Source organism: Protomyctophum bolini, assembly GCF_963924005.1.
Source record: "Protomyctophum bolini genome assembly, chromosome: 23".
Classification (NCBI taxonomy): domain Eukaryota; kingdom Metazoa; phylum Chordata; class Actinopteri; order Myctophiformes; family Myctophidae; genus Protomyctophum; species Protomyctophum bolini.
Window position 1 is genome coordinate 28,812,206 of NC_137884.1, and position 16,033 is coordinate 28,828,238.

At 48.0% G+C, this 16,033-nt stretch overlaps 1 protein-coding gene across 1 annotated transcript in view; it reads left to right on the forward strand.

The window, feature by feature from the left end:
* The window catches only part of LOC308311025 (uncharacterized protein), a gene marked incomplete at its 5' end in the record, with an annotated part of 13,148 nt that extends 3,770 nt beyond the window's left edge, over positions 1–9,378 (forward strand). The window contains one exon of the mRNA XM_080757522.1: positions 5,672–9,378. Coding sequence (XP_080613648.1) covers positions 5,672–8,088 — 2,417 coding nt within the window. The 3' untranslated portion in view covers positions 8,089–9,378. The remainder of the gene's footprint in view (positions 1–5,671) is intronic.
* Positions 9,379–16,033: the final 6,655 nt, after the last annotated feature.

Sequence of the window (16,033 nt, forward strand, 5' to 3'; positions counted from 1 at the left end):
CTATTGAAAAATATCAGATCTACAAGCTCCTTTCCCCTCCATCAGGCGCCCCGGCTGGCCAGGGGGAGGCAGTATAGAGACCAGCTCCTTTCCCCTCCATCAGGCGCCACCGGCTGGCCAGGGGGAGGCAGTATAGAGACCAGTTCCTTTCCCCTCCATCAGGCGCCCCGGCTGGCCAGGGGGAGGCAGTATAGAGACCAGCTCCTTTCCCCTCCATCAGGCGCCACCGGCTGGCCAGGGGGAGGCAGTTTAGAGACCATGTTTTTTGTGAGGGCATATACTCGACTGCTGCTCCAGTTTCAAAAGAAGGCCTAGAAACCCACCTATTATGGAAGTTATTTCAAGGATATCCACAAACAAGAGCAGCACAATATAGAGATGACAGACCATCTGGGACAAGAGCAGCACAATATAGAGATGACAGACCATCTGCAGGGACAAGAGCAGCACAATATAGAGATGACAGACCATCTGGGACAAGAGCAGCACAATATAGAGATGACAGACCATCTGGGACAAGAGCAGCACAATATAGAGATGACAGACCATCTGGGACAAGAGCAGCACAATATAGAGATGACAGACCATCTGGGACAAGAGCAGCACAATATAGAGATGACCATGACCATCACAGGGTGGGACAGAAACACAGCAGGAATACCACTTCTAAAAAGGCATTAAAACACAGATGAAACAGCCCTCCGGACCACTGACTTAAATCCCAGAGTCCCGACCGCACGTATTTCCCCCCCCCCTTTTGTTGTCAGGGAAAATAGTTTTAACGTATATTCCACAAGGCTTTAGGGTGTTGTTTCGTCGTGGTGGACACGGTTACAGTATACAGTCGTCATAACTGGCACGGCAGCATTTCATCACCGCCGTCTGATGTCATGGATTTCCCATGCGTGGCTTTTTCAAGACGCTTATATAGAAATACTGGTTTCACCATCTGTCGTCATATAAAAGCCAAGAGTCTCAACACAGAGGTGATGTCGTCGGCTAAAACTATTGCGTCGACTACTTAAAAAAAAGAAAAGACTAAATAAAAACTATATAAGCTACAACAATGACGAAGACTAAATGATCGATTAATTCCCCTCAGCTTTGTGTTGAAGTGTCCGTGAGCAAAAAGACACTGAATCCCTGACTCTGCTCCCAATGAGCAGAGTTTGTGCCTTGCATTGCATGGTTTCCTCTGCCTTGTGCGTGTGTGTGTGTGTGTGTGTGTGTGTGTGTGTGTGTGTGTGTGTGTGTGTGTGTGTGTGTGTGTGTGTGTGTGCGTGTGTGTGTGCGTGTATAAACATTAACATTGTAAATCACTTTGGAGAAAGATGCCATAATGCAGACCATTTACCTAACGTCAGCCTCCATCTTTTGCTAACTTAATTTTATTTTTTAATCCATACAAATCAAACACTATTATAGACTTGTACTTGTGGGCTTATTTTGGCACGTAAAAAAGTATCAAATCTACAAGCTCACAATACTGTACGTCGCGCTGAAACACTTGCACAACCATTTGATGAGATTCAGCTTCTCAGACCCAAAACTACAGAATTGTGTCATCGTTTGGAGTAAATTGAAACCAAATGGACCCGGCGTTAAGGGACCACCTGGAACCCCTTCTTGAAGGACCACATGGTGGCCCCCGGACCACTGGTTGAGAACCACTATATAGCTTAAAGGAGAATTCCATGCTAGAATGCTTTCTTATCTTTCTTACCTTTCTTTGTAGTCGTTACGTCCCCACCAAAGAGGTCCAGCTGTTTTTTTGTGCAAAAAATTGAAAGGGAATTGAATGGGGGCTATGGGGTGTTATGCTAGTTCGCTTATTTCCATCGAAAGAAGTAGTAAAGTGTGCCGCTTGGGATATTATTTACATTATGAAGAGAGGATATATACAAAGAAATTATAATTTTGAGCGATGGAAATAAGCGAATTAGCACAACACCCCATAGCCCCCATTCAATTCCCATTCAATGCAATGCAATTCATTGAGGGCTTATGGTAGGGGAAACAGCCAATAAGGAGCTTTTGCACAAAATAACACCTGGACCTCTTTGGTGGGGACGTAATAACAACTACAAAGAAAGGTAAGAAAGCCTTTTAGTATGGAATTCTCCTTTAATAGATTGTGATTTCCCCGTGCGTTGCATTAGACATCTGGCGCTGCCAGACGCAGACGCTGCTGATTGTGATTGTGCGAGACGTGTTGTGTGAAGCACGGCGGAGGAAATGGTCGCTTCTAAGTGGTTCGGCCCGGGAGGCCCGGCCCGAGGAGCGACCATTTAAATCCTCTAACACATTTAGACCCGACGTCAAGATAAAAACAAATCTGACAGTTTTCTGAAATACCTCATGTTGCTGTATCAGTGGTGCTCAATATTTCATGTCAAGGACCCCAAAAATGATATGTATTTGGCCGCTGAAAATATGTTGTTCCAGTGACCTCCCCAGTAGCAAAGATTTTAGTTAAAAACCTCGCTCTGTAACAATATATATATTCAAAGATTTCAGGCACATTTTCACGATTCTTCAAAAATAGCGGACCTACAAGCCACCGATTGGCGCGCTATGAGCTTGTAGATCTGCTATTTTTCAACAGCTAAAGCATAGCATGATGCTATAACACCAAAAGGGGTTTCCCGACCAGAATGTGTTAAATAGGCTGACGTTACTGTTTTTGCATGAGCACAAACACTGTACACGACATGTTTATACAACCCCGTTTACTGCAAGGCGACACAAATGAGACTTTAACACGCGTCGTTACACAACCTAATGTCTAACAGATGCAGGGCATAAAAGACGTTTTTTCTTTTTCCATTTCTTGTTTGAGGGGAAAACTGTATTTCCATAAAGACATCACTGTATAACCAAGCCACACAAAGCACAGTTGAACCGTTTGTCTGTGATATCCAGAGAACTCAGACAGTCTTGCTATAGTCCCGGACACCCTCTCTCTCTCTCTCTCTCTCTCTCTCTCTCTCTCTCTCTCTCTCTCTCTCTCTCTCTCTCTCTCTCTCTCATGATGCGATTACAAAAGTCTGTGACCTCTCCCACTTAACCACTTAACCCATTCTGACCTGAGATCAGATTCATACGAGGTTTCCACTGGGACACACACACTGGGTCTGATTAAGCCATTCTGACCTGAGATCAGATTATAAAAAATGTCAGTCGTTCTTTGATTTTTCAAAAATGGCAGACCTCTACAAGCTCGTAGCGCGCCACTCGGTGGCGCGCTATGAGCTTGTAGATCTGCTATTTTTCAATAGCTAAAGCACAACATGACGGTAACACCAAAAATGGGTTCCCGTTCAGAATGGGTTAAACCATGTTTACAGTATATGTGGTGCAAATGCGGCGTGTTGTTGTGAGCTTGTATAAATCGCCTATTTCTTTTTGTTGCTGTTTCCCCCCTCTCTATTTTTAGGTTGAAATGTTCACTTACAGTATGTAATGCCCCCCAAAAATACCAACGGCAGGTGTGAATGTGGTTAAAAAGGGGGGCAGACATACCAGTCGGTCGAGGGAAACTACATTCAGAGGCCCGGACTCATCTTTCTGGTCATATCAGCAACTTGAGAGACAGTTCTGTAATGGAGCAACAGAGAGAGGATATCTGCTGATATAGTTACAGTTGTACGAGTCATATGACAGATGGATATACAGTACATGTTCTATACAATATGACACTTCACTGATTAAAGTCCTTAATAATAAGCAGCTTATGACGAGATTAATGAGATATGAAAAGCAGTCTGTCTATGAGAGCGAGAGAGAGACTGTCCTTTTCTACTTTCACATGGTGAAAACGACTACTTCTTACACATAGTCGTTGTGGGTGTCACACAGAGACTATGTGTGTAAATCACGGCTATAATAACACCTAAACCTAACCTTAAATGTCTAATGCTATATAACCACAACTAGCCTGGCTAATAAGCCAGACTCAAATCACACGGTCGTGTGGTATTTCCGGTATATTCCGGTATTTTACGGCTGATTCGGTCTGGCTTATTAGCCATGAGGCTAAACCACAACCTGAATCTGCAACTCCCCCAAAACCATTTGAACCATAAAACAATCATTTATCTAGGAGAGACACACACACACACACACACACACACACACACACACACACACACACACACACACACACACACACACACACACACACACACACACACACACACACACACACACACACACACACACACACACACACACACACACACACACACACACACACACACACACACACACGCACACGCACACGCACACGCACACAGAGCCCAGCCCAGTTTGGGGTTGCGTTCTTACAAGCTTTGGGCTTTTATACAGGATTAGCAAATGACGGGGAAAACATTGCTTTCACGGTCCTGGCACAGCGCCTGTTTGTGTGTGTGTGTGTGTGTGTGTGTGTGTGTGTGTGTGTGTGTGTGTGTGCCTGTGTGCGTGTGTGTGTGCCTGTGTGTGTGTGTGTGTTGGCTCAGAGAACAAGTGGAAACTAGCAGGCTGTATACCTTCTCATGAGCAGCTGATTTAAACAAGGTGTTTCCTACAGTACACACACAGACGCACAGATAAACAATCCTCTTCATAATATGCATTATATTAAACGTTTCCTGTTTGCAGCACCCTCGGGGTGTTCTGTCATTCTTTTGTTTAGTCATGGAGCAGATTATGCTCATTGTTTACGGATGCATGTATAGCGTTTCATCAAATATTTGGCCACCATTAGGCTACAAATCTTTCTTTCTTTTCTATTTATTTATTTTAACTTTATAGCCTATACTTTTCTTTTCAGGAATTCTTAAAAGCCTTTAGAATGGTGAAAATACCACGATGCATCTTTGTGTAAGCAAAGTAAAGTTACTATGTTTACCCTGCAGGGTAACTGGACTAAGGAAAGGAAAGGTACTATGTTTACCCAGGGTAACTGGACTAAGGAAAGGAAAGGTACTATGTTTACCCTGAGGGTAACTGGACTAAGGAAAGGAAAGGTACTATGTTTACCCAGGGTAACTGGACTAAGGAAAGGAAAGGTACTATGTTTACCCTGAGGGTAACTGGACTAAGGAAAGGAAAGGTACTATGTTTACCCAGGGTAACTGGACTAAGGAAAGGAAAGGTACTATGTTTACCCTGACGGTAACTGGACTAAGGAAAGGAAAGGTACTATGTTTACCCAGGGTAACTGGACTAAGGAAAGGAAAGGTACTATGTTTACCCAGGGTAACTGGACTAAGGAAAGGAAAGGTACTATGTTTACCCAGGGTAACTGGACTAAGCTCAAGAACTTGTTTACAGCCAGGCCCTGCTCATAGAACATTTCATGGTAGGGGTTCAATACCTTGCTCAAAGGGCACTTCAGCGGTGGTCATTTTAACGTGCCGGTCCGGGGATACAAACTATAGCGACCTTCCGATATCAAGACCGCTCCGCAAACCGTTCGGCCACCGCCGCTGCCCCTGTGTGGGTCCTGCCTGGGGAGACACCAAATGACTCTTTTGGGACCTTACAATTTAGGCATTTATCAGACGCTCTTGATCCAGAGCAACTTACATTTAAGCAAAAACAAAAGCATGGCAACACTTTAAGAGAATCACTGCATATGAATGTATATCAAAGCATTAACGGTTTAACGTACCCCGTTCTCTTCCAGGCGGTCCCACCGGAGCGCCGTACGTCTCCCCCCACACAGAGGACTGGCTGATCTACGACCCCACGGAGAACGAGATCCAGCTGCTCCCAGACTGCAACCAGGAACGCTCCGGGATCTGCAACCCCTCCTCCACCACCTGGGCCTCGGGGGGCGGCGCCACAACGACCACGACGACACCACCACCACCACCGCCGCCATCGCCCTCCGACGTCTCCGCCCACGAGGGGAACGCCACCGCCAACAACAACAACAACCATTCCGACAACGACCCGCCCTTCTTCCCGGGCGGCGCGGGGACGGCGGCCCGGCGGCCCATGATGCTGGTGCCGCTGTACGCGGACTGGGACAGTGCCATGGAGGCGTGGGGCGTGGCCTGGGACGCGCACGTCTACGGCGCCGGCGTGGCCTTCGCCGCGCTGGGCCTGGCGTCGGCGCTCAACCTGCTGTGCCTGCCGCGCCGCTGCCCGTCCGGCTGCGTCTACTTCGCGCTGGTCAGCCTCTTCCTGCTGGCGGCGGGCGCCACGCGGGCCTTCTCCCTGCTCTACGACGCCTACGGCCACCGGGACCGCCTGGGGGGGGAGGGGGGGTGGTCGTCCGCGCAGGCGGCGCTGGCCGAGGCGCCGTTCCCGTGCCTGACGGCGGCCTTCGGCCTGGCGTTCCTCCTGCTGTCCATGCGCTCCCGCATGCAGCTGTCCTACGCGGCGTTCCAGCGGCCGTGCTTCCTGGCCGCGCTGGTGGCGCTGCACCTGGCGGCGGCGTTGGGCCCGGCGGCCGTGCTGAGGCTCTACGACGGGGGGGCGGCGGAGCGGCGGCCCCCCGCCCCCCCGCTCTGCCTCGCCCTGGTCTCCCGCGGGGCGTTCGTGGCGCTGGCCACCTTCCTGTCCGGAGCGTACTTCGTGTTCTACGTCTCCGTGCGCGCCGACTCCAAGCACATCTACCGCCTCAACAACACCTCGCCCACGCCCGGCGAGCGCTACAACCGCTGCCCGTTCGCCGAGAGCCGCGACTGGAACCGCGCGGCGGCCACCGTGTGCGCCGCCGCGCTGTTCTGCCTGGCGTGCGCCGCCCTGCAGCTGTACGCCATGCTCAGCGCGGCGGGCCTGGTGGCGGGCCTCGGCCGGTCCCCGTGGCCCTGGTGGGCCTTCCAGCTGGGCTGCAGGGCCTGCGAGCTGGGGGTCGGCGTCACGCTGGCGCTGGTGGTGGCGCAGCCCGTCTGGTACTGCTGCGCCGCCGCCGACCGCCTCCCGGGCGCCGCGGGGGGGGGGGGCAGCTGCTGGGCGGAGCTCCTGGCGGCCAAGTCCCCCATCCTGCTCCCCGGGAGCTACCAGTGGACGCTGGGCCGGACGGAGAAGCTGGCCATGGTGGAGGCGGCGGGCGGCGGCGGCGGGCTCCTGGGGGAGACGGAGAGCCTCCCGCTCTACACGCTGGTGGACGAGGGGGGGCTCGGGGGGCGGGGCGGTCTGAGCGGCCTGGACCTCCTCTACCACAGCAACCGGGCTCTGGCCTACCGAGACCTGGACCTGGACCTGGACCTGGACGGCGTGCCGTGCGGCGCGGGGGAACAGGGAGGAGGAGGAGGAGGAGGCTCGTCCTTCACCAGCGACTCCACGGCCGACCTGCGGCCGCCGTCGCCCATCAACCTGCGGCGCTCCATCGACGAGGCGCTGTTCGGCGAGGCCCTGTTCCCCACGGGCCTGTTCGGCCCCGCCAGGCCCGTCCGCTGCAGCGACCTGTCGCTGACCAATCACAGCGACCTGTCCCTGACCAATCACAGCGACCTGTCCCTGACCAATCACAACGACGCACAGCTGCCCAACGGCGGCCACCACCAGACGTTCCTCCTCCCGACCGACCCCGGCTTATACCGGAGCTCGTCCTGTGCTGAGGTGACCTCTTCCTTTGTGGCGCCGGTGACCCCTCGGCGACCCCTCGGCGACCCCCCGGTGACCCCTCGGCCTCCAGAAGGAGCTCCGCCCTCCCCCTCTCTGTCCACGACGACGTCCAGCGGTTCTTCCTCCTCGGCCGACCCGTGGCGGGGCAGCTCGTCCTCCTGCTGCTCCCTGTACCGGGCCTCGGCCGGTACCGGAGGCTCCTCGCTGGTCCTCTGCCCCAGCCCGGGAGGGGGAGGAGGAGGAGGGGGAGGAGGAGGGGGGCCCCGCGGCGCCCGGCAGACGCCCCAGGGCGGCGGCGGGGGGAGGAGCTCCTCGGGCCGCCGGCGGGGGTCCGCGGACCTCCAGAGGGGCTACCACACCCTGGGGGCGGCCTCGCAGGAGAGCCTGGACCTGGACCTGGACCTGGACCTGGACCTGGACCTGGACCGGTCCTCCGAGGCAGAGCGCTCCGTCCAGGAGGAGTTCATCACCGTGTGCCGGCAGATCGACGCCTCCAGCGTCTGCAGCGAGACCATCGATTTATGATGGACGGCGTGAGGACTACAGACCGAGGGCTACAGACCTGTAGCTACAGACCGAGGGCTACAGACCTGTAGCTACAGACCTGTAGCTACAGACCGGAGGACTACAGACCTGTAGCTACAGACCGGAGGGCTACAGACCTGTAGCTACAGACCGGAGGGCTACAGACCTGTAGCTACAGACCAAGGACTGTGGGCTACAGACCGGACTGGGCTACAGACCAAGGACTGTGGGCTACAGACCGGACTGGGCTACAGACCTGTAGCTATACAGACCAAGGACTGTGGGCTACAGACCGGACTGGGCTACAGACCAAAGACTGTGGGCTACAGACCAAGGACTGTGGGCTACAGACCAAGGACAGTGGGCTACAGACCCGAGGACTGTGGGCTACAGACCAAGGACTGTGGGCTACAGACCAAGGACAGTGGGCTACAGACCCGAGGACTGTGGGCTACAGACCGAGGACTGTGGGCTACAGACCGGACTGGGCTACAGACCGAGGACTGTGGGCTACAGACCGAGGACTGTGGGCTACAGACCGGACTGGGCTACAGACCGAGGACTGTGGGCTACAGACCGGACTGGGCTACAGACCGAGGACTGTGGGCTACAGACCGGAGGACTGTGGGCTACAGACCCGAGGACTGTGGGCTACAGACCCGAGGACTGTGGGCTACAGACCGGACTGGGCTACAGACCGAGGACTGTGGAGGTACATTTGTACTTTTTGTCGTTTGACAACCTTGACAAAAGCTACGCATTTGGCGAGCGACACTTGACGAAAAGGTTGAGCGACGGTATGAACGAAGCCTTTCGGCGTCTCAGCCTACAGTGGGATAGTTTGGCTTTTATACCATGAGCCTGTTTGAATGTGAGTGTGGGAGATTTGGCAAACACTGGGAATAATTATGTCATATGATGCCAAATGTTAAAAACAAGTTAAAAAAGGCAAAAACCTTACAGACTTTTGAAGCTAAAATAAATAGCATTATTTTGATGCAAGGAGCATTTTGATGTTATCGTTACACAGACGACAGGCTGCACAATTATTTGTGCATCGTGATAAAGTTTGGTATACAGTTGATCACTACAGCAAACGGGCTTAAACTCGGCCAAGCTACACCGGGCAATTTCGCCCGGTGTAGAATACTACGGTAATTTAGTATTTAAAAAAAGAAAGTATTAATTGTGCAGATATATACCCTGTATACACTTATACTGTATATGTTTGGTCCTTTTACTGTTCAGTGAGAAAACCATGTTGCACATTAACCCATTTTGGGGGCGGGAACCCTAGCATTATGTTATGCTTTAAGCTATTGAAAAAGAATAGCAGATCTACAAGCTCATAGCCCGCCACTCAGTGGCGCGCTACGAGCTTGTATAGGTCTGCTATTTTTTTGATGAATCGTGAAAAGTGACATGAAAGTGTTTTGATATAACGACTGGCATAGAAAAACATCGCTTTTTCAAGAAAACAGTCGGGGTTTAGAAGACATTTTGCAGAATCGTTCCCAGGTCAAAAAATGGGTTAAGCTAAATCAAATCAACTGAAGTGTTTGGGGACCCCACGGCCAATTTGGGACCCAGCGCTCTTCTTCATGGAGCTCCTTATAGGAGTAAACGAGTGCATTATTCCAGACGAAGCCACAGGGTATTTTTCTGACATATGCACTACGAGATTAACCTGACGCTGCCAGATGGGGGCGGTATTGGGCATGTTCCCCAACACAGATTCCATCTGGGATCTCTCAGGGAGTTCAGCTAACACCGAACCGCTCCGTACCGAACCAATCAGCGTGAGCTAAGGGGCGGGATATGTGCGAAACCGGATGTGACGCTATATAGACACGTCAATATGATTGGTCGTGTTTGCACGCCCACACGGTGATAGACAGACGGTCCCATCCAATCATCGACCAAGTATCTTGGAAAAAAAATAAACAGCCCCATCATCGAATTGCCTCCCGAGATCGCAGATCCCAATAAGCTGTGAAACAAACTTGTGTAGCAAAGCTTCTTGGATCTGGCAGCGTCAGGTTACTATACCAGATCTCCTGGCATCAAAACAACGGCATGTATAACGGTTCCAATTCAGCCACCTTAACCTCTAAAGGGACACTTCACCCTTTTTTGCAAAACTATATATGTTAATGACGTTTAGAAGCTTTAGAACACTTTCGTGGGGGTCTTTATGTGTGTAATATGTGGTTTTTAGATTGTAGCAGTGAGCCCGGTGTCTCTGATGTCATGGACACTGGGCTCACTTCCTTCCTACATGACTACATGTTGTCTCAGTAAGACAGATCTCCCCCCTATCCACAAGGAGGAGCAAGCAGTGCACCAAATAATTATGGGAATTGTAGTCCAGGAAGGAAGTGAGCCCAGTGTCCATGACATCAGAGACAACAGGCTCACTGCTTACAATCTAAAATATCTAAAACCACATATTATTACACACATAAAGACCCCCAGGAAAGTGTTCTAAAGCTTCTAAACGTCATTAACATATATGTTTTTGCAACAAAAAGGATGGAGTATCCCTTTTGAGGATTTGTTAAGTTCTTACAGGTGGTCATTTGTGATAGTCTATGAGGGGGGGGGTACAGGTGCTATATAGAATGTCACAAAACCCCCAAGAGGAAATTTGTAAACGTGACTTTTTTCATGTTTGATAACGTCTCTCTCGTTTGATACTCTCTCCCAAAAAAATAAAAGAAGTGTCGTTGACTATAAAAAGGGGAAAGAAAAGTAAATTTGTACAAATTTTGTATTGCATTCCGACGATAGATAAATACTGTGATTGAATTAAGCACTTATTAAAACAAGACTACTACTGATATTAAGTGATTTTTGTATCGTTTCAATTGAGTAAGATTTTTTTTATTTTGATATCTTGATGTAACATTACATTTTGTCAGATCTGAAATGCTCTAATAGTACTCTACACCAACCAGGGGTCTTCGACGTGTTTCACTCCAAGGACCCCTTTAGCTGAGAGATCAAGCAGGGACCACCTCACTACACATTAGATCCATGTGTTAAATGTGTGTTTTCAGACATTTATTAACCCATTTCGGTGTTAGCATCATGCTATGCTTTAGCTATTGAAAAATAGCAGATCTACAAGCTCATAGCGCGCCACCGAGTGGCGCGCTATGAGCTTGTAGGTCTGCTTTTTTTTTTTTTAAACCGAAGAACGACTGACATATAGAAACATAGCTTTTTCGGAAAACTGTCGGGATGTAGAAGAACATTTTTGGAATCTGATCTCAGGTCAGAATGGGTTTTAACCACTTAAAACCCTCAATATTTGTGGCTCAGTACTTTGTCCACTTGATTTCTTAGCCAAAAATAGCCACTCTACAAGCTCGTAGATTGGCTATTTCTGACCTCCCCAGAATAGGAATGCTATTGTTCCTCATGTGGTTAATGTAAAGAAAAATAAAGTTCCTACCATACAAATATTTGGCGGCCCCCTGCGATAACTCTGAGGACCCCCTGTTGAAGACCCCTGCTGTATACACTACAGAACTTCACTTGCCGTGATGGTATAACAGTGACCCCTACTGGAAAAATGCATCCACTGTTCCGCCTTTATATTAAAAGGACCACTTCACCACTTTTCAACCCATGCATCTTCATAAAATAGGTTGTCACTAATAATCATGATAAAATGGCAATTATTTGTCGACATCATCGATGGGGAATCCAAGCCAATAGAAACTGCAGGCTTTCTAGTCCTGAAAAGTTGCAATGCGAAAATGGAAGCCATCGTTCTCACGATAATGAAAAGGCAGCTGTGAGGCAGCTGTGGCCGAACGGTTTGCGGAGCGGTCTTGATATCGGAAGGTCGCTATAGTTCGTATCCCCGGACCGGCACGTTAAAATTACCACCGCTGAAGTGCCCTTTGAGCAAGGCATTGAACCTCTACCATGAAATGTTCTATGAGCAGGGCCTGTCTGTAAACAAGTTCTTGAGCTTAGTCCAGTTACCCTGGGTAAACATAGTACCTTTCCTTTCCTTAGTCCAGTTACCCTGGGTAAACATAGTACCTTTCCTTTCCTTAGTCCAGTTACCCTGGGTAAACATAGTACCTTTCCTTTCCTTAGTCCAGTTACCCTGGGTAAACATGGTACCTTTCCTTAGTCCAGTTACCCTGGGTAAACATGGTACCTTTCCTTAGTCCAGTTACCCTGGGTAAACATGGTAACTTTCCTTAGTCCAGTTACCCTGGGTAAACATGGTACCTTTCCTTAGTCCAGTTACCCTGGGTAAACATGGTAACTTTGCTTTGCTTTGTTTCAGCTTCTAGGAAGAAAGCGTAAATACAAAGGGAAGACCTCATTGCACATAACCACAACCTAATGAAGTACTGTGACCTCACTAACACATGGAAAACTGGAATAAATAAAATCACAGCACTCCATCTTTAAAACAGTCCCATTACTTTGTCTTTTTTTTTTTTTTACATTTTGCTCCTCATTTACTATAATAAAAAAAAAAGTTGCATAACAAAATGAAGCCACACAGTCAATACACAGTTTTGACTTTTATTTATTCTCCTTTGCAATATTTCATGGCAAAGTTAACCTGTGTAAACATGATTTATTTAAAAAATCTGTCATGGGATTTTAACGTAATCTGATTCACTGCGAGCTGGGAGTCTTCAGTCGACATAACAGTTAACTGTTGATCAATAATACACAGCCTGACTTTGAAAAGCTTTGAAAAAAAGTAAGTGTAGGCCTGTAGTGTACAGCCTAAAGCATGCTTTTATTTTATTTTATTCCCAGCTTTACGGGGAATCAGATCCATTTAAAAAAAGCCAAATCTCCAGGTGGAAACACTGAACAGAAACAGCCTGGGATCTTCTCCTGCTTGTATAGGTAGGTATAATACAAATGTCTCCATGAAGAAAGATATTATGCTTTACAATTCAGGTCAACTGCAAGCGCTCCGTTATGTCAAGTGCGCCCTCTAGAGGGCAGTGTACATCAGCACAATACAGAACACCACAGTAGAGGACTCTCCTATATTATTAAGGACACCCTAAAATATCACGTCCGCCATAATAATAATAAAAAAAAAAAGGACATCCATTTTACGACAACGTCTGAACGTCTGTCTAGTCCTACGAGAAGCTGAATGATAACAGTTAGGGCAGGGGGGGGGGGGGGGGGGGGCAACTTTGACGATTGACGGCCACTATATATTTCCACACTCACTCCCTATAGGGCCATATACTACTGTCGCAGCAAAAAATAGCCGATCTACAAGCTCAAAACGTGTCGCAGCGCGACGCGTTTTGAGCTTGTAGATCGGCTATTTTTTTTGCTATATTCGAATTGAAAATCTTGAATAATCTTTTTGCTATTTTTTTAAATTGGAAATCCTGAAAATTAACATTTTTATGTAATTTCAAATGCCTTTAATTATATACAGTATACTTGTGTTGTAGCATTGGAGCTATAATACTAATTTAGACTGAAGTAATTAAAAGCCGGCCATGTTTTGCATGTTGTGGAATTGTTTGTAACAGCTGATAACCAATATTATTATCTCAGTATTCTGATATTAACCTGAGGGCCGCCCGCAAAAAGTGAAGGTAGGGGGGCCGCATGTGGCCCCCGGGCCGCCAGTTGCCCCCCCCCCCCCCCCCCCCCCCCCCCCGAGTTATGGCGATCAATAAGGGGGGCGTGTCTGGCAGCGTCGATGCGTTGCCAGGTTGGTGTTAAGACTTCCTGTTGTGTGCCACCTTTAAGTTCATCCCCGTTTCAAGGACTTTCTGTTGTGTGCCACCTTTTAAGTTCATCCCCGTTTCAAGGACTTTCTGTTGTGTGCCACCTTTTAAGTTCATCCCCGTTTCAAGGCATATCGCTGGTTTAAAAATAGAAAAAAAAAAAAAATTAAGGAAACATTCAAAATAAAAATAAAGAATCGGTGATGTATATTTGGACAAACCTGTGCGAAAATCTGGGACTGGAATGAAATGCGATGTATTCTGAGTAACAGGCGACTAGATGAGCTAATTTTGGTGTCGGTATAACTTGGCAGTATACTGTACATACAATTAGAAGAAAGAAAATCTGAATATAAATATATCCATGTTGTGGCTTTTGAAAACTAAAGCATGCATATATATATATAATATAAAAAAAGAGAAAACCTTCGTGCTCAACTTCCCGCCAAGTCTATACAACTTCATTATAAACTAAAAAAAACTCAAATTTTCTAAAAGTTATTAACCCATTCTGAACGGGAACCCATTTTGGCGTTAGCATTATGTTACGCTTTAGCTATTGAAAAATAGCAGATCTACAAGCTCATAGCGCGCCACCGAGTGGCGCGCTACGAGCTTGTAGGTCTGCTATTTTTTGAAAAATCGAAGAGCGACTGACATTTTTTTAGAATCTGATCTCAGGTCAGAATGGGTTATAATCAGACCAGTGTGTTGTCCAGTGGAAACCTCGTATATGAATCTGATCTCAGGTCAGAATGGGTTAAAGCCCCGGGAAGGAAGTTCTCCCCCATGAGAAACTAATCATTTCATTGATTGACACAATTTTGTGCAGTTGAGCGTAGAGCGGTCCCCGTAAAAAAAAAAAAAAAAAACACACAAAAAAACATTGCAACAGGACTCTGGTTTCATTTGGTTTTAAGTGGTCCTGAATGTTTTAAACGCATTATTGGCCACATAAGGAAAAAAAGACTCAGACTTCAGGCTTTCGGGCCTCCTCAACTGTACGCAGGCTACGACCAGGGATGACATTTATATATATATAGTGACTTCATCGAGATTTCATACCTCAAGTCACAGAGCCTTAAAAAAGAAAAAAAGGAAAAAAAAGGATAATCACAGATAAATATAAGAATAGGGCTAACTCTTCTCACGGTATAGCCAACCATCTGCAAATGGTTAATAAAAATGCTGCGAATGAGAAAGAAATAAAAAAGATTGCTTGCCACGACTGATTGCACACAGAACCCTAGTCAGACTAGCGTCTGTTTTCTTGCACAGTTAGGTTTTAGGACAGTGAAAACTGGGCTCGCTTTGAGGTGTCCGATATGGAGCTCGCTGGTACGATCATGGTGGATCATATTTAATAAACGACATAAAAACATAAAAAGTCTAAAGTCTAAAACGAGAACATTCTGATGGAATTTAAGCCATGGTTGGTTACTTCGGGGGTTTCACCAAGCAGAGGACAAAACAGCACATGGTTGCTCCGCTGTAGGTTTGACCACGAACACACACACACACACTTCATTCTCTCAGCATCCACTCGCACACAGTTCATTCTCTCAGCATCCACTCGCACACAGTTCATTCTCTCAGCATCCACTCGCACACAGTTCATTCTCTCAGCATCCACTCGCACACAGTTCATTCTCTCAGCATCCACTCGCACACAGTTCATTCTCTCAGCATCCACTCGCACACAGTTCATTCTCTCAGCATCCATGCGCACACAGTTCATTCTCTCAGCATCCACTCGCACACAGTTCATTCTCTCAGCATCCACTCGCACACAGTTCATTCTCTCAGCATCCACTCGCACAGTTCATTCTCTCAGCATCCACACAGACACAGTTCATTCTCTCAGCATCCACACACACACAGTTCATTCTCTCAGCATCCACACACACACAGTTCATTCTCTCAGCATCCACACACACACAGTTCATTCTCTCAGCATCCACACACACACAGTTCATTCTCTCAGCAACCACTCACACACAGTTCATTCTCTCAGCATCCACACACACACAGTTCATTCTCTCAGCATCCACTCGCACACAGTTCATTCTCTCAGCATCCACTCGCACACAGTTCATTCTCTCAGCATCCACTCGCACACAGTTCATTCTCTCAGCATCCACTCGCACACAGTTCATTCTCTCAGCATCCACTCGCACACAGTTCATTCTCTCAGCATCCAC